General features: G+C 37.1%; 1 protein-coding gene across 11 annotated transcripts in view; it reads right to left on the reverse strand.

The window, feature by feature from the left end:
• The window catches only part of LOC135106454 (mechanosensory protein 2-like), a 142,986-nt gene that overhangs the window by 37 nt on the left and 126,442 nt on the right, over nucleotides 1–16,507 (reverse strand). For 6 of the 11 annotated variants that reach the window (XM_064015471.1, XM_064015472.1, XM_064015474.1 and 3 more), the window contains exons 5-8: nucleotides 15,366–15,527; nucleotides 11,905–12,070; nucleotides 4,587–4,693; nucleotides 1–3,093 (exon numbers count right to left, since the gene is read on the reverse strand). The exon at nucleotides 1–3,093 is cut by the window's left edge and continues 37 nt beyond it. In XM_064015471.1, the coding sequence (XP_063871541.1) occupies nucleotides 4,592–4,693; nucleotides 11,905–12,070; nucleotides 15,366–15,527 (430 nt within the window). In that variant the 3' untranslated portion in view covers nucleotides 1–3,093; nucleotides 4,587–4,591. The remainder of the gene's footprint in view (nucleotides 3,094–4,586; nucleotides 4,694–11,904; nucleotides 12,071–15,365; nucleotides 15,528–16,507) is intronic. The other 5 variants (XM_064015475.1, XM_064015473.1, XM_064015468.1 and 2 more) reach the window with 1 other exon arrangement.

Here is a 16,507-nt window from a genome sequence, read left to right on the forward strand (position 1 = left end):
AACATGATTTAACATTAATGGATGGTAACACACATGTAAGCATGTTACCCCAGAAAAACCATTCCTGTGCATTCCTATCAAGACTGACTTGTCATAATCTATATAAGTTTTGCGCTACACTTGACGTCTGGTTTTTCTGAAGTCATTTATTACAAGTCTAAAGATTTATTTTTTCTTCCATGGTTCTCCCCTACACTCAGTTTCTGTCTGGGCATAAGGTTGTGTAGCAAATTTTTGAAACCTTTCAATTTTGGCTCAAGATATCATTTCAAGTCGATGTGAAAGATCAAGATATTTCACATAGAAACTACAATGAAATGCATATCTGGACTTAAATCAGAATAATCTTATCACAAGTAATCTAATAACATGCTGCAGACCGTGAATACAGAGGTGCAATATAAATATCACTTGATCCAAACACATTTATGTTGGCGAACAGAGGCCAATGTAGTCTGAGAGAGAGAAAATTACTGGTCAAAACTTTTGATAACCTTTTCCAAAGATATTGCATTTGTTGTAATTACAAATATGCTATGTACAATTATGAAGATATGTTCTTTCAAACTTCATTTACAGAGTAAAATACTTTGCTTCATCTCCAAGTAGCACACAAGAAATGGAAAATTGAATTCTTTTTGGAGAATGTAAAGATTGAAATCTACTCTAAAGACAATGTTTATTTCATTTTGTGTACTTTACTCTCTAAGATTACAAAGACAAAATATGGAACAAGATAAGTTCTAAAACTTTCTTTTCTTCTTGTCAATCTATATCTGTAAAATATATGCATGTTGTGTTAAAAATCAATTGAATATAATGTGCTGCATAATCTTAAAATTATATGTTATGATTTACAAATGCCAGAAAACAAACTTGGGATGCACTGCACAACACTAGAAGGACGCGGCTTCCACAGCCCCATGCCAGTGGCAAGCGTGAGGAGGAGGTGCCTGGGATGCCAGAACATTTGTCGCAACAACAGCCATTCCATTCCAGGGTGATATACAAAAATATTTACCACACAAAAAGGCCATAATCAAACTGTATGTTTCAACCATCAGAGTTTTCCTTCAGGCCATTCCCAGTACCTAGTTAACTTGTGCTTAGTTTGCTCAAAGCAAATACAGACACAAAAGATATTACATACATGTGCTAAATCCGGTACTCTTTGTAATATAAATTATGGTGACTACAAACAGTTGCTGTAAATTATATCCACACAAAGGTTAATGAATAACAATAAAACACTGTTATTCAAGTAAGAATCTAAATTAATCTGAATCCAATGAAAAAATTGACTGAAAACACAACATGAAGGAGAGTGAAGGAGCAAACCAAGAGGACCAGACTGTGGTGGGGCTGTGGGCGTCCCTGCAGCCCAACACGGCAGTGCATCTCCACGCAGTGACATGCATTGCAGTTCCTGTGGGTGCCTACTGGCCATGACTTCCCCGTCTTCATCAGGATGATCCATTTCTGTGACTAATATTTTTTACTTGGGGCAATATTAGTCAAGAAAGGAGCAATTGAATCACAAGGAAATCATTGGGGAGAACAGACACACACACTTCTGCAAATGACTTAAGATAGTCTATTCTACTAAGGCTAATATGGAGTGCAGGTATTCCAATATTCTTTGAACTTAACATAATATGCATAATCAATTTCATAACTAGTTCAAGTAAATAAGAATTATACCTATAACTGTGGGTAATATAAATCTCTGAGTCTAATAAGCATATGAATATTAATTTCTCTACATTGATGGAGGGCCAATGTTATGAAACATTTATACATAGGTGGGGTTACTTCTACATTTTCATGATATATAAAGATATTTCTTTCTTTACAAGAAAGAATTGTATGAAACAGTTTCCGTCGTTCCATGAAGGTTGACCAAGACTCTGCAACCTCATCTTCTATTGTAATTCCAATAACAGTCATAGTAAGTCTCTCCAGAGATCTCCTAGACTGCTAGAATGATCTGTATTCTCTATACAAAACCTATCTTCATAATCTGTCTGGTAATCAAACTTTTCTGATCCAGTGTTTGAAGAAGATAAGAAAGCACTGAAGACTTCTCAAAATTATCTGGCATCGTTGAACTTTCTGTCCATTGTTCAAGCACTGAGTCAGAGTGTGTGGTGCTGCCACTCTCACACTTCCTTAAAAGTTAATAGCATTTTGCAGTAAGTGGTCCATTGTGTCTTTACCTGTTATTAGGTGCAATTTTAGCAATAAAAATCATCACAAATGATAATTGATCAAGAACCAACAAGTTATCAATCAGTTACTATGTTATATGAGAGTAACAAATCAAAATTTTCTCTGATAAAAACATGGACCAAATTTATTGAGGAATACACACACTTGGGTAATAACTAATGGGAATTCAATGCCTAGGTTTTCCAAAAATGATGAGAACAAAGAGTATTCTTAATTAAAAATCATGACTATTCTCCTACTATGAAAGTAATTCCTCCAATCTCAATGACAACTGCTGTATTTATGTATGTATATGAAAATATTCTTTTTTTTTTTTGCATATTGCTTTCAATTAAAGATATCTTCTCCAAAATAATTTCCTTTATGCCCTTATTTAACTGAATGCTGTTTACAACTAGCAACTCAGAAATGATAATAAAATCTACAGATAACCATTTCCTAACATATCTATTCAAACACTTTTCATAGCAAGATAATATATGGAATACCTAACTATTTAAAAATCTAATTATATACACTAAAATTCATTTTTCAAGAACTGATTTCCCTCAAGATTCATGGAATTGTCAGTCATGAGTTTAAGGCAAAAGTTACTCCCTTACAAAATACTTTCTTTATGTTCAAGATCTGGCTGTTGAAATTCTGCCTTTATCCTGTGAGAAAGAAAAGTGATGCTTAGCTAACTTTTGAGCTCACTGTCCTAAGGAGTCAAAACAAAGTAATCTATTGTAATCCATGATGCTGCTTGCAGGACTAGATGAACTACTTCCTCATGTAGTGCTGGATGAAATCAATAGGGACTGGGAAGATGATAGTCGAGTTCTTTTCTGCAGAGACAGTGTTGAGGGTTTGCAGATAGCGGAGCTGAAAAAGATTGAACAGGCAATGAGGAGTGGGTCCATGCCACAGAAGCCACCTGGTGCAAGGCTTTGCTCCAGCAAGGTGGGGTATCATGTGGAAAATTATATATCATTTCTGGGATGATTCAGTGATATAATAATATTATGACTATCATGTATTATAACTTTACATGTATACACCTATGTGGATCAAAACAATTACAACAAAGTTAGCACATTACAGAACCAAACATGCAGAAATAGCAAAATGGAAACAACTGTTGATAAACAAATAGTCTGAACTGTGTGTAAGCTTGTGAAAGGGAGACTGAGGTAATGATTCTTTGTGCACATTATTTAAGACAAAGTCTGCAACATACAAAAGAAGCAGACACATAAGTAGAAAACAACACTACAATGTGGACACAACATATCCAGTAAGTGAATGGTATGGACCACTTTCCACTATCAAAAATCAAGCTTTACTTGAATCAATCATCAGGTTTTTACATTTTAAAAAGCATCAAACTGTGAACTGTCATCTCTGACTCTGAGGACTGGAGGACTTACTGGTCACTTGAAAACTTGCCAAGACTCAGGTGGAATCAACAAAGCACAAAACAGTTTGTAAAACTAAAGAAAACTTTTCGTACAGCAAAACTTTATTAAATTAAAAGCTAATTTTGATGCAACCTAAGAGCAAGTTTTCCTATTTAATTCCACAAGTATTTATATATTATGAAATATATATTACACTTTTTCAAATATACTTCCTTTTGAAACTGTTACTGCTGATAGTTTTGATCAGCAAAGGTATTTTATAATTTCAAAGTTTATCTCAATAGTTATTATGATTTACAGGACTGATTTGACAGAGTTTACATAACAACTACATAACATCCATTATACATTGACAATGACAATGGTGAAAGTGTGTGTGTGTGTGTGTGTGTGTGTGTGTGTGTGTGTGTGTGTGTGTGTGTGTGTGTGTGTGTGTGTGTGTGTGTGTGTCTGTCTGTGTGTGTGTGTGTGTGTGTGTGTGTGTGTGTGTGTGTGTGTGTGTGTGTGTGTGTGTGTGTGTGTGTGTGTGTGTGTGTGTGTGTGTGTGTGTGTGTGTGTGTGCGCGTGTGGTGTGTAAACTTCTGCATGTGAACAGATGTATGTATGCAACTTGTGTATATATTTATGTAAGAGTGAATCTTAGTGGCACAACAACAAATTTATTGTATCATGTTTAATAAAGACTTTGCTGTATGAATTAGGTTGGATTTAATCATTAGTACTTGAGTCACATGGGAGCAATGACCACACAAGCCACCACTGACAACTCACAGCAAACTTACATTTAATAACGTTCATTATTTAGAAGTGTACCATAACCACACCTCACCTTCGTCTAAGTTGCATATTTAGTGTTTATTTAGAGGGTTGCAATGCTCTGAATGAATAACTGCTCAGGAAATAAATATAATGAAATAAATAATACAGTAATAGTATCCTTATTCAGCTCCAACCCACCTTTCCTACTTTGAAACAAGATTGTTGATTAAGTCAATTGGAAGAGGGAATATGATGGTCGAATTCTTCTCTGCCGATATTTGACTGAGCGTTTGCAAGTAGCGCAGCTGGAAGTATCGTATAGCTGGATTAGTTCTGTCTAGCTATCTAACACTACTGAAGCAAATCTGGAATGTTATAAACTGCAATTCTGGAAAATTAGGAAAACCTCAAGTGTTAGTAAAGCAACCACTCCAGCCTTGTGCTCGCTCACCAACTGGGATGCACTGCCCCCAACAACTCTAGGATCAGTGTGCTATAGTGCGTCCATTTCACATAGGACCTCAGTAACATACAGCATCTAGGATCATGAACTGAGTCTGATGCAATCCTGGTGAAACTTTTAAAGGCCAAACTTTGACAATTTTGCCATCAGGTACTTACTACAATGAATAATTTGTACTTTTCAGTCTTACATGAAGTGAACTAGAAAGTGTGTCATATCATACATGTGAAAAAATGCTCTGCTATAATATATATATATATATATATATATATATATATATATATATATATATATATATATATATATATATATATATATATATATATATATATATATATATATATATATATATATATATATATATATATATATATATATATATATATATATATATAGATATATATATATATATATATATAACATTTATTAAAAGTCCCCTCCTATACATTATATTTCCATGCTTCTCTGAACTTTGATGGCTTTGATTTAATTCTGGCATTCAATGTGATTCTCAGCATGAAAAATCTGCTTGCTTGCTTGCTACTTCAAGACTCCCAATGATAATTAATTAAAAATATCTATGCTTGAGGCTCAACATGCAATATGCTTAAAAAAAATCTGTAAACTAATGTCAGTTTGAGCGTGTAGCGTGACTTGGTGCGGTGGTGGTGCTCTGTGTGGACAATACAAGGGTGTCCAGTGGAATGGCCATCCACACATGGACATTGACATCACCATAGGGTTTAGTGGCACACAAGAGGGACTTATAAATTGGGCTCTATTGGCTTAGCATCTTCAAAAATACTCACAGCATAAATAGACAAGGGGATCACGTACTCTGGTTGTAAGGATTGGCATTTGCAGTGTGAATAAAAAAGTGTCAAAATGATCATGCTAATTTGTATAAATGAAGGAGGCATGGCAGGGAAAGGTATCAAGTGTGTAACAATGAGTGTCTGCCAAATGCTATGGCTACTAAAGGCTGATCTCTATAAGCTACAATAGCCAGTCATCTATCTAGCCATTAGGGTTCAATGCCTGCGGACTGTTGCACCTCACTCATGCCTGCCAGTCACCTGGACACTCACTGAAAAGTATTCTCTCTATGGTATTCAAATATACTCAAAGCTTAAGGTTATGTTCCAATTTTCTTTGTTTCTGAAATGTTGTAGTCAAGTTCATAAAATGACAAACAAAAATGTTGGCAAATAGTATCATAACTCTTGGTAAATATTGTCATGGTGCTTCAGTGTGGAAAAGAAAAGAAGAATGATGCATAGTTTATGTATCTGTTTTATGAAGCATTATGTTATCTATATTATTATATTGAAGATTATGAAGTCTGTTTTGTTGTTATGTGTGGACAGTGTCAGGATCAATATACTGACCATAACCTCAAAGTTTAGGCTTCCAAATTTTTTGTAAATATCAAACCTCCCTATTAATGACTGGAAGAGTGTTTCTAAGAATACACAGTCTTGTGACTTCATTACTTATGGAAAGAAAGGCAGCAGAGGCAGTTTTCAAAATAGGGTAAGTGGAACAGGGCTTGGATATTAATGAGGGATGGAGCAAGCTGGTAAACTGTGACTAGGCAGTGAGACTTTGATTTACACTTGTGTACATAGTCTATACACACTGTGAGAAGCATGCCCAGGAAATGTTCTCTAAATAAGAGATGTCATAAAAGAAATAGCTCTACATATATGGCAGTATTGCACATACATTTGTAATCTGTTCAAGATCACACACTAGAGTGGTGATTACCATCTTTCACCTTCCTGATGAGGGCATGGAGTTTCTACAGTCTGATGCATGAGTGAAGCTGAGATCTTTTATGCACCACACATCCAGTCCTCTTGCTCAAAGAGGTAATTGCTTGTTCATCAGTGAAAACTCTTAGCACCTTGAGTGTGGTGCAAACCTCAGCCTTCCAAGTAACATATGAGGATATTACAGGTGAGCTGGAGAGCAATGTGTGTGTCTTTACCTAGTTGTATTTGCCTAATTGTAATTTACAGGGCCTGAGCTACGCCTGTTTGGTCCCATCTCCATAATTACACTTGTCCAGCTTTTACTTAAAGTTGTGCACACTCATTGCTGATAATACTTCCTCACTGAGCTTGTTCCAAACTTCTATATTTCTATGTGAAACTCTATTTCTTTATTTTACTTAAGCATCTTCCTTTTCCTTTGTGTTTTGCTGTGTCCTGGTGTGAATCTGGTATTTCCTTCTTACCTTTGCAGTATTTTCTCATTATCAATTTCTTCAATTCCATTCCACAATTTATACGAGTATATCAGTATTAAATCTCCTCTTTCTCTTCTTTGTTCCAATGTTGGCAGATTCATTTCCTTTAACCTGTCATCATATGTTAATTCTTCCAGTTCTGGAATCATCTTCGTTGCCATCCTTTGTATCCTTTCTATTTTTTTTTGACATGCTTCTGCTTGTGGGGAGACCACACTGATACAGCATATTCCAGCTTTGGTCTAATCATAATGGTAATTATCTTTCTCATCATATCTTTATGTGGTGGAATGCTGTTCCAATATTTCTCACCATTCTATATTTATATCTGAATATCTTTTCTACATGCTTCTCTGACTATCCTGTATTATCACTCCCAGATCTTTCTCTTCTTGTACTTTTATTATTTCTTCATTTCCCATCTTATATGTCCATTTTGGTCTCTTTTTACTTTTTACCATTTCCATTACATGACATTTTTTCACATTAAATTCCATCTCCCATTCCTTACTCCAGTCCCAGATTTTATTTAAATCCTCTTGTAGAATTTTAGTCTTTGTTGTTTCTTTATGTCTTTGTAACTTTGCATTGTCTGCAAACAAACTCATGTAACTCTTTACTCCTTCTGGCATATCATTTATGCAGATCAGGAAAAGTATTGGTGCCAGCACTGATTCTTGTGGTACTCCATTATCTACTTCTCTCCACTTCAATTTTACATCTTTTACTACTATTCTCATTTCTCTTCCCTTTAAGTAGCTTTCCATCCAGTTTACTTTTTTTCCATTTAATCCTCCTACATTTTCTAGCTTCCATAGTTGCCTGTGTGAAACTTTTTCAAAACCTTTTTTTAAGATCTAAATACACAAAATCTACCCATCCATCCCTTGCCTGTGTTATATCATTCACTCACGAATAGCTCATCAGATTTGTTACACATGATCACTTTTTGTCTAAAGCCATACTGTTTTTCTGATATTACACCATGTTTTTCTAGAAATTGTGTCCACTGCTTCTTTATCACTTTTTTCACAGATCTTACATACTATGCAGGACATTGATGCTGGTCTATAATTTAGTGGTCCTTCTTTCTTTCCACTTTTATAAATTGGCACTATGTCTGGTCTCTTCCATTCCTTAGGCACTCTACCAGTTGATAATGAGCACTTTATTATGTCATATACTGGTTCAAATAATTGCTTCTTCCACCCTTTTAGAATGAAACCTAATACTCTATCTGGTCCTGTTGTTTTCTCTCTTCCAGCTCCTCCTTCATTTTATAAATTTCTTTGACTGCTGTAATTTTCCACATTTACTTTTTCTGTCTTCTCATCTTGTGGTTCTTTAAATTCTAATTCCTCTGTGAAAACTTGTTGAAACTTTTTGTTTAGCAATTCACTCATGTCTTTTGAGTCTTCATATCTTTCATTTCCAGCCTTCAACCTTTCTAGTTTTTCTTTTAGTTTGATTTTTCCATTAATGAATCTGTAGAACAGTTTTGGATTGTCCATGCACTTTTTCAATTATATCTTTTTCATATCCTTTCTCTTTCTCTCTCTTTATTTTCACATATTTTTTTAATTGCTATCTTAAAGCCCCCTTTATTTTTTTGGTTTCAATTTCTTTTAATTTTTATCCATGCTTCGCCTCTTTTTTCTTTGCTTTTGCACATCTTACACTGAACCACACCTGTCTTCCTTTTCTTTAAGTTTGTATAGTGGGACATATTTATTCACTCCTGTCTCATATAGTTCCATAAAAATGTGATACTTATCTTGCACATCATTTGGTCTTTTCAGGTTTCCCCAGTCCATTTCTTCATAGAATCTCTTAAAATCATCTATATTTGCTTTCCCATAGTTTTTCCAGTTTTCTTTGTATGATTCACCCTCTTCACTGACATCATTATCAGTCTCTATTTCTATCATTAAATAGTCACTTTTCCCCATGGGGCACACATATCTTAATTCTTGAATTAGGTCAATTCAAATTCTTAATATTGGGTCAAGTCTTTTTGGTTCATCTCCCCTATATCTTGTATTTTCAGTCAACCATTACATCATTGTATTTTCTATAGTCAGGCTCAGAAATCTTTCTCCTCATGCAGCCTCATTTCCTCCTGCTTTGAATGTTTCCCAATTTATTTCTTTGCAATTGAAGTCACCAACCAATAGTACTCTTGTATTACTTTGAATTAATTTACTCAAACACTGGATGGTATCTTCTATTATTTTCTCAGTCTTCCTTATTCCAAGAATTTGTTTTGGGTGCTACATAGGTTGTTATTACCATCAGTATTTCTCCATCATTATCCTCCAAATTAACACTCACTATTTCTGCTTTTCCTTCCCCATATTTCACTATTTTTGTCTTCACCTCATTTCTTGTCATTAGCATTACACCTGCCCTTCCTTTACAATCCTGTCTCTTCTCCACATGTTGTAGCTATTGTTAATGACAATCAGATTTTCTTTTTTTTTTAGTTCTGTTTCTGTTAAACACACCACTTTTGGATTCTTTTCTTTGCAATAGTCTTGTAATTCCAGTATTCTTTGTAACAGTCTGTCTGTGTTGGTATATATCACATTCATCCTTAATTTTTATTATTTTTTCTACTTTGTGTGTGTGTGTGTGTGTGTGTGTGTGTGTGTGTGTGTGTGTGTGTGTGTGTGTGTGTGTGTGTGTGTGTGTGTGTGTGTGTGTGTGTGTGTGTGTGTGTGTGTGTGTGTATGTGTGTGTGTGTGTGCTAGTTTATGAAAAAATGATCAAGAGAAAGAACACATCTGATCCAGAGGTCTTGCTGCAGTGATGTATGGTGTGCACATAACTAGAACACTTGCATCTAAACATTCACTAACCATGTAAATATATAATTACTTGTACTATATCATCTCACCAAACAAATGAAGTACTAGTCTTGAAAATGGCTTTGAATATGTGCATAAATAAGAAAAAAATGCCTATGTGAAGGAATGAAGCTGTGATGCTCCTTCGCAGAAAGAAAAGAAACCAGTGTGAGCATTTCAACAGACCAGTGCCAGTCAACTGCAGGAAGTGAGGAGCAAAAGTGCCGCAGGAAGCAACAAATCAATGCTAACTTATAATGTGATGAAAGCACGATGAATCCAATATCATCTAAAAAATATAGAATTAGCAGTGAAAGTACTACTGTCATTTTGAGATTCTAAGCTCTGTACTAGCACTAGGTGGTCATACAGGAGAAGTGACTGTAGTAGTAGCTACAGCAGTAGTAGCTACAGTAGTAGCAGAAAGAGTAGTAGTTATATAATAATAATAATAATAATAATAATAATAATAATAATAATAATAATAATAATAATAATAATAATAATAATAATAATGTGGGAAATGAAGTTCCTTTTCAGTAAGTTGTGTCTCATGTACAGTATCTAATTCAAACTTGTGGAAGTGAACAATAAATCTGAAAACCTATCCTCATATGAACCAAGGTAACCAAGAGTTGAAAAAAATAAAAAAGGAATACTATTTAATTCTAAATATCATTAGTATAAAAATAATATGTATATATTAGTTCAGTAGTGTTAAATAGAACATTTTATATAATAAAAATTTATAATGAGCTAGTTAGTGGCTTTGTCATACCAAAAAATATTAAATGATTAAATTTACCATCCTGACTACTCAAATCAGTGGTTCCCAAGCATGGCATGTTGCTCTACAGATCTATTTATAAGTACGTAAATATTTTCCAAGCAGCAAAGATGCACCAGAAAACCAATCCAAGGCCAGCAACTCAATGCACAGCTTTATCATCATCTTGAGGGCTGAACACATTAAATAACAAGGTCTCATGGAAAATACATTTCTTCATGTCAACAGGAAGAATACACAGACCAGACAAGTGGTCACGGTTCCCACACCTCAGCACTGTGACTATTAGGGGTGGGAGCTGCTGGTGAGGACCACTGAGGCCATGGTTGCTGGCCAAGGATGGCTGGACTTGTTCCCTAAACAAGGGCTGCCTACCACTCAGACACACACACACACACACACACACACACACACACACACACACACACAGAATCACCACAGCTATCACTACAATCAGACAGGCATCACTCACTTCACCACAAAATCACTGGGTCAGCACAACAACAACAATATTAGACATACAATGAAAATCTTTAATGATAATATACAATGTAACTTAAAAAAAATGTTCAAATAACAAACTGAGTATTTTCTAAAGTATTCCTCTCACTCATATTTCATGACATACACTGACTCAAAGATTTGACACATGGAATACTTTACCTCTGCAGCTGAATGCTTTGATTACTAATTCCTAAAAAAAATCCTCATGATACTGAAGCTTCCTGTGACAGACTTAGTGAGCTGTCCCAAGCAAGGCTAACTTAAAATTGAGGTGAGTATTGCACTGGGGAGATCAAGGGAGGGAAGCAAGGAGGGGCTGCTGAGTCACGGCTACCATTAGTAAGTGGTTTAAGCTCAAAAAGCGCCGTGATCACCCTGCTATGTATTCACTGGCACTAGTCAGGAAATAATACAGAAGAATTTATACATATCCTAGTGAGGCCCATATTCTGAAAGCTCCTAGTAGCACCATATGTTAGTCAAGCAAATACTCAATCTAGTTTCTGTGCTGACTGCAATATTCAAGGCCAATTAGGGATGTCACAGTGACATGAAAGACGACCTCTGAGGGCCGAGTGGTGGGCAGAGTGGAGGGCGGGGGAGGGCTAACCACTGTTTCAGATATGGGCCGTGGAGTGAGAGGGTCATCTGGAGGTCCTGCTCACCTGGAGAGCTGCTGGGGACTCGTTGATGACCTCTGCGGCCTCCTTGAGTGCTCTGGAGGCTCGCTGTTCACCCTCAGCGGCGATCACCTTGGCTCGTGCCTCTCGCGCTGCTTCGGCCTCGGCTGCCATGGCTCGTTGCAGTTGGACTGGCAGCCTCACGTCCTTGCTGTAAGGACGAACAAGTGTGAGACTCAAGTACTAGTCATACCCCTACACTAAGAAGCTGCCACGTGTAGGCATGACAGGTTCTTGCAGCTTCCCTTATTTACTTTGTTCTAAATTCCTATAAATGTACAGCAAGGTATGTATCGTATTTGCCGGCGCATTAAAAGCATTTTTCTTGAAAAAGAAAAAAAAAAAAAAAAAGTATCTAATAATTACCCTGCTTCCAAATGCGGCCGCAATACAGATGCCTAGCCCTGTAAGCCTATAACTATAGCTGTGGGATTGAAGCAATAGTACACTATGCACAAAATGTTATTACTAATAAAATCTCTCTCTCTCTCTCTCTCTCTCTCTCTCTCTCTCTCTCTCTCTCTCTCCGCCTTCCCTTCCCTTCTCCCCCTTACCTGCCCTCCTTCCCCCTTCCCTTTTTCCCTCTCCATTCCCTGCCATCCTCTCCTTTCCTTCCCCCTTCCCTGCCCTCTTTTCCCTTCCCTTCCATCCCCATTCTATGCCCTCCTCCTCTCTCTCTCTCTCTCTCTCTCTCTCTCTCTCTCTCTCTCTCTCTCTCTCTCTCTCTCTCTCTCTCTCTTCACTGCCCTCCTCTCCCTTGTCCCTTATCTCTGACAGATAAGGGGGAGAGGAGGTGACAGGGAGGGAAGTTTGAGACAAGACGAAAAAGGGGAAAAAAAAAGGAAAAAAGGAGGAATGGACATAACCTGGGAATGAAAGTACATGGGGCAAGGAAGTGGAGGAAGAGTGAAGGAAGAGGATAGGAGGATGGGGAGAAAGTAGAAAGCAGCAAGGGTGAGGAGTGAGTGAAGAATTAGAGGGAGAGAGGAAGTATAGAGAAATAAGTATTCTCTTTTCCTGTCCCCTACTCCATTTAATTTTTCCTCCACCCATTTCCTTCGCATTTATCCTCCTTTCATCCATTTTCATTCTCAATCAGTCTCATTCAACTAAGCAATCCTCAGGATAGTTCTCTCTCTCTCTCTCTCTCTCTCTCTCTCTCTCTCTCACACACACACACACACACACACACACACAGAGAGAGAGAGAGAGAGAGAGAGAGAGAGAGAGAGAGAGAGAGAGAGAGAGAGAGAGAGAGAGAGAGAGAGAGAGAGAGAGAGAGAGAATGGAAGGAGGGAGGGTGGTTGGTATTGATGGAAGGAGGAAGGGAAGGGAGAGGAGGACAGATAAGGGAGAGAGAGAGAGAGAGAGAGAGAGAGAGAGAGAGAGAGAGAGAGAGAGAGAGAGAGAGAGAGAGAGAGAGCACACACGCGCGCGCGCGCGATGTTTTAGATGTGATGGTAGTACTGCACAGCTACAGCGCTGCATCACACCAGAGGTAAGGACAAAACACACTCTTTTAGGGATTTTGGCACCCACTCTTATTCTATTATTCATCAATGATCTTCTAAACCAAACTTCTTGTCCTTTTCACTCCTGTGCTGATGAAACCACTCTGTACTTTTCCACGTCTTTTTGTAGAGATCCAACCCTTCAGGAAGTAAACAGTTCAAGCAGGAAAGCTATAGAACGCCTGACTTCTGATCGTTCTAAAATTTCTGATTGGAACAGAGAAAAGTTAGCATTGTTCAATGCCTCGAAAACTCAATTCCTCCATCTATCAACCTGACACAACGTTCCAGATATTTATCCCCTCTTCTTCAGTGACAATCAACTGTCCACCTCTTCTACACTGAACATCTTCGGTCTGTCATTTACTTATAATCTAAACTGGAAACTTCCCATCTCATCTCTAGCTAAAGCAGCTTCTTTGAAGTTAGGTGTTCAGTGTCGTCTCTGCCAGTTTTTCTCATCCCTCCCCCACCCCTGCTGTTAACTCTGTACAGGGGCTTTATCTGTCCATGTACGGAATTTGCTTCACGTGTATGGGGAGGGGCTTCCACTCACACCGCTATTTTAGAGAGGGGTGGAATCAAAAGCTTTTCGTCTCATCAACTCCTCTCCTCTAACTGACTGTCTTCAGCCTCTCTCTCATCACAGCAATGTTGCAGCTCTTGCTATTTTCATGCTAACTGCTCTTTTGATCTTGCTAACTCCAAACCTTCCCTCCTCCTCCTCCAGGTTGCACAAGATCTTTCTCTCATCCCTATTCTGTCCACCTCTCTAATGCAAGAGTTAACCAGCATTCTCAGTCATTCATCCCTTTCACTGGTAAAGTCTAGAACTACCTGTCTGATTCTGTATTTACTCATTCCTATGACTTGAACTCTTTCAAATAGGAGGTTTCAAGACACTTATGCTCTGTTTTTTTTTTTTATTATTATTCTATCAGACATCTCTATGGGAACTGGCATTAAGTGGGGCTTTCTCTTATTAAAAATTTTTGTTGCCCTTGGCCAGTGGTCCTCTTACACACACACACACACACACACACACACACACACACACACACACACACACACACACACACACACACACACACACACACACACACAGTTAAGTTCAGAACAGTTTTTTTAAGAAACAGTGTGTTTTGGTCCGGACCTCATATTTGGAATGCTCTGCCAGTAGAAATGAAACTTCTAGTTAACAGTGGTAATTTGCACAGATTTAAAAAAAATCTGTACAAACACATTTGGTTACACTCCAAAACAGTCTAAATTAATTAGTATCTAAGATTGTTATATTATTTTAATTATTATTATTATTAACATTTTTGTTATTATTGCTAAGTTATCATGGTTATTATTGATTATTTCTTATTTTTACTATGGTTACTATTTATTATTTTTACTATGGTTATTATTATGGTTATGATTATCATTTACCAGTATTGCTAATTATTTTCATACTTGAGCGTTAGGTTCGCACTGCAACCTATAAAGAAAAAAAAAAGTGTCGGGGAAGTCTTGGCTTGACAGACGGAGCCAAAACCTTTTATGTATATACTGTATATATAATGTTTGTAATATAATGACAATATACATTTACTTACTTATTTACTTACTTACTTACTTACTTACACACACACACACACACACACACACACACACACACACACACACACACACACACACACACACACTACTATTTTTCATTAACTTTAAGATGAAATATAATTTTTTTTTTTTTCCCACAAAACATCCTTGTAAAAGTGCTTCTTATGCAGAGATACATCTAATACGCCGGTAAATACGATACTTCATTTGACTTTCGTGTTTACTTGAACTTTGCCACTGCTTTTCATTTGGCATTTAAATATGTGATTAAAACTTTTCATCCACAATGGCAACAGACAAGAAGGCAAGACAGAACGTGCTACTTACATCTCTACTCTCTCCACTTTGACGCCCCAAGGGTCCGTTGCTTCGTCTAAGGAGCTCTGCATGTTGTGAGAAATGCTCTCCCTCTCGCTCAAAATCTCCGCCAAATTTTTCGTTCCCAAGACATTCCGTAAGGTGGTTGCGGCCAGCAAGCGGGTGGAGTGGCTGTGGATTGGTCAGACGTCAGAGAGGGAAGTGGAAAGGGTAAAGTGTTTATTTCCTTACCTATACATATCCAGAAATTAAGTGTTGGTGGTTAGTGAATGAAAAGATGAAGGTGGTGGTGGTAATGGATGAGGTGAGAAGGTAGATATGAGTGTCTTAGTGGTGGTGAGGAATGAGGGATGGTGAGGTGAACGAATGACAAGATGACTGTCGATGTTACAAATTATACACACTTAACATTACTGTGATCATGGTGTCAGGGAATGAAATATGTAATAAGAATAAGACATGAATACAGTATGTGTGCTTTTCATATAAATGTCAATCTGATTGCATAATTTAACTCCATGACATATAGTAGTGCTTTGATTGCTTGCCATAATTCAAGTCAAAGCACTGTGATTCTGGCAATGTTGTCTGGTCTTAGAGTGACGTAACAGTTATGAAGGAGAGAGAGGCTTATGGGATGAAAGGACAGTAAAAGTTTTCAAGTGGTGGAGCAATAGTGGAGTATTCATGGTGCAGTCAGTGTGATGAGGTGAAGTGATGGGTGGTGTGTGTGTGTGTGTGTGTGTGTGATAGTGGTGTGGTGTAGCTAATGGCAATGGTCGTGATAAATCAGATAAATCATAAAGTAATGTGGTGGTGATGGTGTGGACAATGAAAAGAAGAAAGGATGGTGATGAGATGTCAGGGTTAGGAAATGATGTGATAAAGACATGAAGTGTGATGGCGGGCTGGTGATGACATGATGAGAAATTCCATGCAGTTTATGTTAACACTCCACCAGAACTTTAAAACTCAGTAACACAATATTAACTTGAGTTTTAACTCATCAACAATGACTTTTTTCCTAATAATAGTATGCAAGAAATCAGTTTGAGGAACTTACGTAACTATATATTTATATATATGAGGAACTTTATCCATAGAGTGATCAGCTACATACAAGGAGGTGAAGATACCAAGGCAATTGGGTG

This window comes from Scylla paramamosain, chromosome 13 (assembly GCF_035594125.1).
Source record: "Scylla paramamosain isolate STU-SP2022 chromosome 13, ASM3559412v1, whole genome shotgun sequence".
Classification (NCBI taxonomy): domain Eukaryota; kingdom Metazoa; phylum Arthropoda; class Malacostraca; order Decapoda; family Portunidae; genus Scylla; species Scylla paramamosain.